We start from the raw sequence: 10,158 nt of genomic DNA, 5'->3' as shown, positions 1-10,158 counted from the left end.
CTTTCCTTTCATCCTTTTAATCCTTTTCAAAGAAAGAAATATATATATAAATCACACACACACACACACACACACACACACACTTTTTTTTTTCTTTGAATATTGATCCAGAAATTGTGTGGGTTTTTTTCCTGATTTGGGGATTATTTTCTCTCTTCAGTCCTCTGCGCTCTCTCTCCCTCCCTCTCTCTCCTTAAACCAGTTCAGGTTGAAACTTTGCAGTGCACATTCCCTTCTACCCCTCCCAGGATGGCTCTGAGCTCTCGGGCACAAGCCTTCTCAGTAGAAGCCTTGGTGGGGAGAACCAGCAAAAGAAAACGGCAAGATCCAAGAAAGGAGGCGCCGCCTGAGCTACAGGAGAAAGAGGACGGAAAGGAGGAAGAGAGGAGCGGCACCACAGGGAAGAAGAGCAAGCAGCCGAGTAAGTACCCCTATGCCCTGCTATTGGAGCTTGTTGGATCTGCAAGTCCCAGCCTAGCCTAAGACGCTGCAGAAAGGTAGATGTCCTGGCCCAGATGAATGGCTGATATTGGGCCGCGGGGACACTTCGTCCACTTGGCTGTAGGGGAAGTTTCAGAGCCTCCGAGTTCAGCCAGTAATTTTGTGGTTCATTTACGGTGAAGGGGAGGGTCCCCACATGTTTGTAGAGACGTGAGACTCTCCAGCCTCCCTGATACCCCGAGAGTCGCAAGGTGGCTGTTTCTCAGGGTAGGAAGCAGGGTACACACTCCAATTCCAAGAAGATTAAGCCTCAGGGACCGAAAATCTCCGAGAGTAAGGATGGGCAAATTTGAAGAAGGACCATGCCTTTAACAGAGCGCATCGTGAACCCATTTGTCTCCATCAGGGGACAACAGTGGTGTTGTGGGGAACATGGGGATCAGTCTCCAAGGTCCCCGGGGAAGAGATGGCGGGTCGACTCCGAGACAGGCATTAGCGAGAAGGTGGCGTGCGAACCAGGAAGCTTTCTCGAAAACTCTAGACTTCTCTGTATCCAGCAGAAAAGCGACCCAAGACAGAGTCCTCAGCAACTTTCTCAGGTTGCGGAGGCCCTGCAGGAGGCGGCGGCGGCAACTGTGGCTGCGAGGGCGGAGGCGGAGGCGGGGGCTGCAGCGGCTGCGGCAGCGGCGGTGACAACCACAAGGGTGAAACTCTGGAAGAGAAAGATGCTATCCAAGTGGAGCTTCAAGGATCTGAGCTGTGGAAGAGATTCCACGCCATTGGGACTGAGATGATTATTACCAAAGCCGGCAGGTTCGGCTCTGTCCAAGCTGTTTAAGGTCACACAGTAGTCCCTTATTGTTCTGCTCTCATAAGATGTGATGCCTCCAGCTTTATGCTCTAGCACTCATCCCCACGTGTCCCCATCCCGACAGGCATTAGAAAGGCACTGTTTCTCAATTGACCAGGTTAGGATGTGCCTGGCCCATGTTAATGGCTCCGTATTTCTTTTCTGTACATTGTGACTCCCAAAACTCATTCTTGTTATGTGATATATGACAAAAATTAGACCTGCCAAGCTAGGTGCCAGATTTCAACCCAACATCTTAAGCTTATGGTCATGGTACTCTGTTAAAGCCTCATAGTTTTCAGAGGAAAATATCCCATCTAGCAGCTTCCCAAATCATCATCCCTAGCCCAGACCTGTTAGAAGTGGAGCATTCCCACTTTGCCTGGTGCTGTGGGGCTATATTTTAGGGGCAACTCTGCAACTTTGTGTGTGTCAATCCTAATTTCAGTCTTTTTCAAATCTTCCTCACAAAAAAGTTCCACTGAAAACTTGTGAAAGGGGAATAGCATTTCTCTCTTACTTTCTCTTCTATAGCTTTTCTTTTTTTATGGTGGTAGTGGGGAGTGGGGTAGACAAAGCCTTGTGGTAAGGATATTCTACTCCACTCAGAAATCCTAAACTTATTCAATCAAGTATACAACTAACAGTCTTTGTTCTTGTAGCAAATGTCATTTCCTAAACCTGTCTTAGAATGGGAAGGGTATTGTGAATTCCTTTACTCCTCATTTGACCCCAACCCTGCCACACTTGAAATGTCTCTAAAAGCACCCAGGTCAGTTGCTATTTCTCTTCCGCAGGCGGATGTTCCCCTCTGTTCGGGTCAAGGTGAAAGGGCTGGACCCAGGGAAGCAGTACTATGTGGTCATGGATGTAGTGCCTGTGGATTCCAAACGCTATAGGTAACTGGGCCCTAAGGAGAGTACTACAGACTCAGGCTGGGAATAGTCTGGTCTTTGGAAACCGAGAGTGCTATTTTTGAAAACTCTAAAACTCTACCACAGGTAAGGGATGTGGGATTGCTTTCCTGTGGGTTTTGAGAGTCAAATTTTCTTGATCAAACCAAATTGTCTTATTCAAACCGGGGTTCAGACTGAGAAAAGGTCATTCTTCCTTTTTCCTTTCCTTCCTAGAAAGAGGTGCCATTTGCTGCTTCAGTGTTTCCCAAACCTCTAGTCTATCCATTGCTCTGGCCTTGTCTGTGCAAACTGCAGAAGGTGTGGACTCAGATGGCTGTTTGATGGAAGTTTGGGAAGAGATGCCTGAGATTCTGCATCCACACTGGGCTCTAGGTTGTGCTACTTTGGCAGAAGGTCCTGGAGTAATGCCCTCGTTTGCCATCCAATCTAGTCTAGCAGTTACTGTACTTAGGTCCATCGTTTCTTTCTTAGCCTCTTTCCTGAGGTGGAGGTCAGGTCACAGAGAGTACAAGAAAGCTTGCCTCTTGCTATAAGCACTCTACTTAGTGCTATCTAAAAGTGTCCGAGTTAATCCAAAACCAAGAGGCCCAAAGTGTGGGCCTGCTAGCACTTTGGCTCAGGAGCTATGGGGTTTGTGCAGGAGCCACTGCACTCTGGCTGTGAGCTGAGAGCTATGAGCTTTCTACTGAAGTGGGTGTCGAGCCTTTCTAGGAGACAGCTAGGTTTGGAGGTCAGGGGAGAAAGCACAGCTCAAGAGCATGCAGGAGCAAATGTCTGGGAATAACGGAACAAGCTGTTAGCCTCTAGCATTTGAGCTGTCTTGAAAATGCTGTGCACAACCCAGGGGATGAAATTGGAAATACTGTGAAAATCAGCCCGGAGGCCACATGGGGAAGAGTTCATGGGGGTATTCTGATATGAAGCCTTGTTGGCAAAAGTGCTTCCACAATGACTCCTGGCGGTGAACTGGACAGACACCTTCCTCACTTCCTCTGCTTCTTCCCTGACACTTGTGGCCCAAGGCATGAGGATTTTTCTGGCGTCTCTGTGAGATAAAACGGGTTAGATCAATTTCTGTTGTGATTTCTGAGAGGAAATACAAACCAGACTCTGAAATCCCATGACATTATACTTGTTCTGGTACTGCATTGCATTTTAATGACATACGCTTATTTACAGTTTGCTTTCTGTCCCTGAATGATCTTTGGAAATCAAGTTTGAACTTCTACTAGTTTCCTTTGGGATTAGTTGGCAAACCTTGGCTGAGACCATTTGGGTCAGATCTTGGCTGCCTTCTTCTCATGCCCCTAGATTTGGCTGGCTGTAGCAAAGTTACATTTCTCTCTCCTTTTTCAGGTATGTGTACCACAGCTCTCAGTGGATGGTAGCTGGGAATACTGACCACTCCTGCATCACTCCCAGACTCTATGTTCACCCCGACTCGCCCTGCTCGGGAGAGACCTGGATGAGGCAGATCATCAGCTTTGATCGCGTGAAACTTACCAACAATGAAATGGATGACAAAGACCAGGTAAGTGTGCAATCCTTTGTCCTGAGAAAGGGAGGGAAATGCTAAGGCATCAACGATGGGGTCGTCCTGGATATGCCAAGGGGGCTTCTTCCAGGTGAGTTAATTGTGGTCTTTAAGAACAGATCAAGTTCAGGGCCTATAATGAAAGTAGCTCCTATGGCCTTTGGTGGCTGAGGCTGAGAGTGCTGCAGGTTGGGAATGGTGAATTAAAGGAGTGTGAGGATCAAATGACACTTGTTTAAGCCTAGATACCTATACTGGGAGAGTGGAAAGGAGTGTTTCAAAGAGCTCCCTGAAACCTCAGTCTACCAGGCAATTGTTGTGGGCTCTGATTGCCTTCTAGTAGATAGGCCCCTTTGGTGTGGCATGATGTGTTGGAAATCTCCTTTCCAGCCACCCGCATAGATGGCCTTTTCAAGTCACCTCCATCTTGAGCTTCTTAGGTGCACTCCTTCCTCTCCCCTTCCAAGTGTGGTCCTATGCCAGCCACACAAGGAAATAGGCAATCTCCAGAAATTAAGAGGTGGGGAATGTCAGGTGGTTGCCCATTGGTTACCATTAGCCCAAGGAATTTATGGCAGGCAGTCAGATCCCAGTGACACTTGGGTACAGCACATGGTTACCCACATTTGGAAGTAGGGAAAAGCCCCTAGAAATGGAATCACTGATGGCTCTGATACCCTGGTGCAGAAATCCCTTAGCCCTGAGCGTCTCTGTCTGGAGCAAAATGGCAGAGAAAAATCCTTGTGTGTGACTAGCCTTTCTGGTTTAGCTTTACTTTTGTGTGTAGGCAGACTGGGGGTGTTGATGAGAGGAGGACAGTATTGGGGAGGGGAAGCCAGTTTCTAGGCAACATTTGATCATTTCTCCTCTAGATCATTCTGCAATCCATGCACAAGTATAAGCCCCGTGTGCACGTGATGGAGCAGGACAGCAGAGCCAACCTGTCCTGGATTCAGTCCCTGCCCACCGAAGGAGTTAAAACATTCTCCTTTGAAGAAACGGAGTTCACCACAGTAACAGCTTATCAAAACCAGCAGGTAAAGCTAACTAGATCTCTGACAAGCAGTGGTGGTCCCAGAGGGATTTGCAGAATAGAAGAAAGTTGCACTATATGGATTGAATTTTCCTTGATTTAAACAAGCAAACAAACAAACAAAAACACAACATAGTCTTATTGCAAGTTTGATTGTGAATTGTGTGGGATCTTGTGATTAAGAAAGGAGCAAAACAATGTGCCTGGAGAAAAAGAAAATAACCATTCTAAAGTTGACTTAGAAATATGCTTGCATTTATTTAACATGCCAAAGTACATGTTAAAACGTATTTTATGCTTTTGTAACCATTAATAGCAATGGAGACAGTGTTATTACTAGTGCACTGACTTTATCTTTCTCTTTTGAATTCATAGATTACCAAACTGAAAATAGACAGGAATCCTTTTGCTAAGGGATTTAGAGATCCTGGAAGAAACAAGTAAGCAATATAACAATCATATCTAATACTTACATAGCCCTTTTCACAATTATTACAGATAAGAAAAGTGTGGATCAGAGACTCCGAGGCCTTCAATTTTGTAGCTACTAGATGGTAGGAAATGGACCTAGATTTTTTGTCTCCAAATCTTGCTTCCTCCAACTTTCTCCCCAATCCACTTTTAAGATATTGCTTATTCTAGCTTTGTGAGTTTTTTTTTTTTATTAAAGGAATATTTACTCAGGATTTTACTTACAAGTCTAGCTATAAAAAGAATGATATTTCAGATATTCACCCCTCAAAATCATAAAATAACTCACAAGTTTACATAATTATTTTCAGGAAAAACATTTCTGGACTTGCTGAAGTTTGAATCTCTTTTTCCAGGGGTGTATTGGAAGGGCTTTTAGAGACCTACCCATGGGTGCCTTCTCTCACTCTGGATTTTAAAACTTTTGGTTCAGACACACAAAGTAAGAAACATTTTATTAATATTTATTTTTAAGTGTTAATTAAATAACTACAGACAAAGCTTTTATACCAAATACTACACATGTTAGAAAATGTGTGTTTATAAGAAAGTGGGTATATATTTATCGTGATAAAGAGGTAAGAGGCAAAAAGGGAGAGAAGCTGGCATGAAGGTAAAGAGCAGAGATGTGGTAATGGTGAATTTATTGACTTCCGTCTTCTTGAGATCTCCAGATCTCACCTGAATTCTTTAGCATCTTACTATTCGTATTCTTTAGTATCTGCCTGTGGTGCATTTGTGGATTTAATTGCAAATATGTTAGATATGGAAATAAATACTTTGTGTTTTATGAGGAACATTTATCACATGTTAAAATGACTTCCATTAAAATAATTTTAATTGAATTAAAAGTTTCACCATACTTAGCTCCACTTTTTCTATTGTTGTAGTTGGAAAAATAAATGTTAAAAACAATACTAAGCCATTTAGCTTAATTACCACAAGCATTTAAAATATTTGTAATGTATTTGTTCTCAGGTAGGACATTACATGACTAAATAATAATCATAATTAGACAGTGCAGGCTTTCTCATGGAAGAATGTATACCTTCATTTACTCTGATATTTAACAATATATAAAAGAGCTTACTTACAAATGAAAACAAATTATTTTATCCCTCTTGTCTTTACTTCATTAAAGTTCTTTGTTTTAGGACATATAATTACCTTGAGAAATCATCAATATTACAGTTAGGTTGAGTTTTACACAGTACCATAACAACCAATTGAAATGTAAAGAGATAAAGTCTAATCATTTGGCAAAATATTTCACTGGATTGACTATATTAATTTGGTCTGGAAGAGTGCATAAAATATTTTGATATTATCACTTTAATAGCATCAAGGCAGCATGTTTTTAAAAGATCCAAGTCAACACAAAGTGCACAAATAAAGAAAAAAGCTAAAGATTATAATTAATTGATAATTTGAAAAGCACATTTTCTTAATTATTTAAGATGTCCAGAATACTCTCAAATTGCAAAGAAAAGGGGTACAAATTTTTAAAAATAATTTGGAGCCTTAACCGGTTTGGCTCAGTGGATAGAGCAGCGGCCTGCGGACTGAAGGGTCCCAGGTTCGATTCTGGTCAAGGGCATGAACCTTGGTTGCGGGCACACCCCCAGTAGGGGCGTGCAGGAGGCAGCTGATCGATGTTTCTCTCTCATTGATGTTTCTAACTCTCTATCCCTCTCCCTTCCTCTCTATAAAAAATCAATAAAATATATTTTAAAAAAATAATAAAAACAATTTTGAATGTTTAGATATAAAATGTATTTGCCATCCTGTTGATAAAAGATTAACCCATGTACATAAAATAGAAAAACAACAGTAACACACACAAAAAAAGATTATGTTCAGTCAATAACAAATATTTTCAATTCAAACACAAAAATAAGTGAAGAGTTTAGACGTTTGTGGACCTTATAATTATCCCTAATTTTAGTAGATGCTAGGCAACCATAAAAGGTCACCTGACAACACTGATTTAAACATTTTCATTTTCATCCTCACATTTTTTAAACTGCAAATTGTCTTTAACTCTTGATATAGTGTACCATGGAAGGCTTCTTTTTCGTGTATGAAAAAAATCTAATGCATTTAAACATATACTTATTTATTTTATTAAATTTATTGGTTGATATCCTATGTAATAAAAGCCTAATATGCAAATCTACCGAATGGCAGAATGACCAGTTGCTATGACGCACACTGACCACCAGGGGGCAGACACTCGATGCAGGTGGTCAGTGCGCTCCCACAAAGGGAGTGCCACTCAGCCAGAAACTGGGCCCACAGCTGGCAAGCACAGTGGCAATGCCAGGAACTTCCTCCGCCTCCGCAGCAGGCGGGCGGTAAGGAACCAGGGGTTCCGGACTGTGAGAGCCATGGATTGTGAGGGGGATATCCCCCAAAGGGTCCTGGACTGTGAGAAGATGCAGGCCAGACCGAGGGACCCCCTGCTCTCCAAGTGCACGAATCTCATGCACCAGGCCTCTAGTTGGTTGATAAAATTTTATAGGATTCAGGTGCATAAGACTATAATACATCATCTATAGATTGTACTGTTTTAATTTGTAAAGATTACTTTCATGTGCACTGATTTTTTTATCAGACTGTTGCTTTCTATAGAATCTCAATCAACCAATTTGTTTAATTTAGTCAAGAAGGCGGGGGCTTGGGGTACTGGAGGGAAGAAGGTAAAGGGATTAAGAAAAAAACAAAAACATACATATAACACATAGACATAGGCAATAGTGTGGTGACTGCCAAAGGGAAAGGGGGTGGGGAATAGATGGATGTGAACAAAAGTGGGGTAATGGAAACAAAAAGAGATTTTTCTTGGGGCAAAGGGCACATGATGCAGTGTGTAGATGATGTTTTATTGAGTTGTACACTTGAAACCTGTATGTATTAATTTCACCCCAATACATTCAATTAAAATTACATTTGAATTTTGATGAGGATTACATTAAATCTGTATATTGTTTTGGGTAATATGGCATTTTAACTATGTTGATTCTTCCAATCCATGAACACGGGATACTTTTCCATTTTGTTGTGTCTTTTTCAGTCCTTTTAATAATGTTTTATAATTTTCAAATCGGTAGCATTTCTGCTGATGTAATTCTTTTAGAAACTTTATAGATTCACTGTGAATTTTATTGGGTGTCTATACAATTAGAAAATAGCCATAGCCACTCATCTCTTAAGGATAAGTCTTCCTCTATCTTCGGCTTTTGCTGAGATGACAATGCCCTTAAGCTTTTCAGTGTTCTGTAGAAGTCTATTTGTCTGACTGAAAGGTACTGTTAGCAAATGCCTTTTATCTTTCTGAGGTCCTAATAAAGGATTTTATACCTCCCCCCAAAATAATAATAATAATAATAATAATAATAATAATGTTTTGTAATTTTCAGTATATAGGTCTTTCGCGTTCTTTGTTATGTTTATTCAATAAAAATAAAAAAAATGGAAAAGGAACTTTAGTAATTTTTTTAGTTTAAAAAATCTACTTTATATTTATAAGATACTAGAGGCATGGTGCATGAATTCATGCACCAGTGGGGTCCCTTGGCCTTGCCTGCAGAATCAGGCCGAAATTGGCTCTCCGACATCCCCCAAGGGATCCCAGATTGTGAGAGGGTGCAAGCCAGACCTAAGGACCCCTCCGGTGCACCATCAGGGCCAAGGAGGGATGTGGGAGGTTGGCCAGCCAGGGAGGGACTGCAGGAGGGCTAGGGTGTGCTCTAGGGTGTGTCCAGCCCATCTTGCTCAGTCATGATCTGCTGGACCCCAGCAGCAAGCTAATCTACTGGTCAGAGCACCTGCCCCCTGGTGGTCAGTGCATGTCATAGTGACTGGTCAACCAGTCGACTGTCTGTCCCCTGGTGGTCAGTGCACATCAGAGCTAGTGGTTGAGCAGCCTTAGCATATCATTAGCATGTTACACTTTGATTGGTTGAATGGACGACCAGATGACCGGACACTTAGCATATTAGGCTTTTATTATACAAGATAATTGGCTCTTGGTCATATTTAATTGGGCTTCTTTGTAATTCATTGGATAAATTTTGCCTAGCACAGCTCTTGAGCATAGTGAGTGCCTGATACATGATACATAATAGTAGTGTTAAGAGTAATAGTGGTAGTAGTAGAGATACAAATTCAACTTTCATCAGAGGAATAAACATATTCTTTCTCAAAGAAGTTAAAAAAAAACATGCAAAAAACGTAACCTATGAATGAAGCAGGGACAACTATGGACATGATTAGTGATTCAGTAGGGACATCAAGTTCATTGACTGAATTGTCATTCACAGGTGGAAGCAGTGTCTCATCTCCAGTGACTTCTAGTGGAGGGGCTCCATCTCCTTTGAACTCCTTGCTTTCTCCACCTTGTTCTCCGCCTACATTTCACTCACCTACAAGTTCCCTTGGAATGGCCTGTCCGGAGGTGTACCTGCACAGTATCAACTTTCCCCTTTGCTATAAAATTTGTCCAACTGATTGTTGGCGACAGCAGCCTCTTGTCTTGACTGCTGCTGAAAATCTAGCAAGCAGCAGCAGCTCTCAGTCTTTAAGCCCACTCATGATGGAAGTTGCCAATTCAAAAAACAGTTCATCTACAGAGATCAATGGGCAGTGTCTACCAGAACCTAATTCTTCCAATCAAATACTGTATGGATTACAGGCACCTGGAAACATTTTATCACCAAACCTCATTGCCAGGGAAACAGTTCATTGTTCTTTCCATCCTTCCTTTGGCTTTTATAGATACAATTTCACTATGCCATCTAGAATGGTAAATGCTTCCAGCCCTCTCAAAATGAATGACAACACTCAAGTTTCTTTTGGAGAAGGCAAACACAATCATGCTCATTGGTATCCAACCATTAATCATTGCCATTAA

At 41.9% G+C, this 10,158-nt stretch overlaps 1 protein-coding gene across 1 annotated transcript; it reads left to right on the top strand.

Annotated features, from left to right (window-relative positions):
• The first annotated feature begins 249 nt into the window (after nucleotides 1-249).
• On the top strand, nucleotides 250-10,158 carry TBX22 (T-box 22). Its single transcript, XM_006767049.1, has 9 exons — nucleotides 250-421; nucleotides 999-1,040; nucleotides 1,101-1,254; nucleotides 2,089-2,190; nucleotides 3,565-3,739; nucleotides 4,615-4,779; nucleotides 5,151-5,215; nucleotides 5,603-5,688; nucleotides 9,569-10,158. Exons 1-9 carry the CDS (start codon nucleotides 250-252, stop codon nucleotides 10,156-10,158), a joined length of 1,551 nt encoding a protein of 516 aa, XP_006767112.1.

Source organism: Myotis davidii, unplaced genomic scaffold (genome assembly GCF_000327345.1).
Source record: "Myotis davidii unplaced genomic scaffold, ASM32734v1 scaffold1322, whole genome shotgun sequence".
Classification (NCBI taxonomy): domain Eukaryota; kingdom Metazoa; phylum Chordata; class Mammalia; order Chiroptera; family Vespertilionidae; genus Myotis; species Myotis davidii.
This window is presented reverse-complemented; position numbering and strand designations above follow the sequence as displayed.

Coding starts and splice junctions, on each gene's coding strand:
- TBX22 (XM_006767049.1), top strand. CDS start 250: ATGGCTCTGAGCTCTCGGGCACAAGCCTTCTCAGTAGAAGCCTTGGTG. Junction 1,041..1,100: donor GTCCTCAGCAACTTTCTCAG/GTTGCGGAGGCC, acceptor GCGGAGGCGGAG/GCGGGGGCTGCAGCGGCTGC. Junction 2,191..3,564: donor GTGGATTCCAAACGCTATAG/GTAACTGGGCCC, acceptor CTCCTTTTTCAG/GTATGTGTACCACAGCTCTC.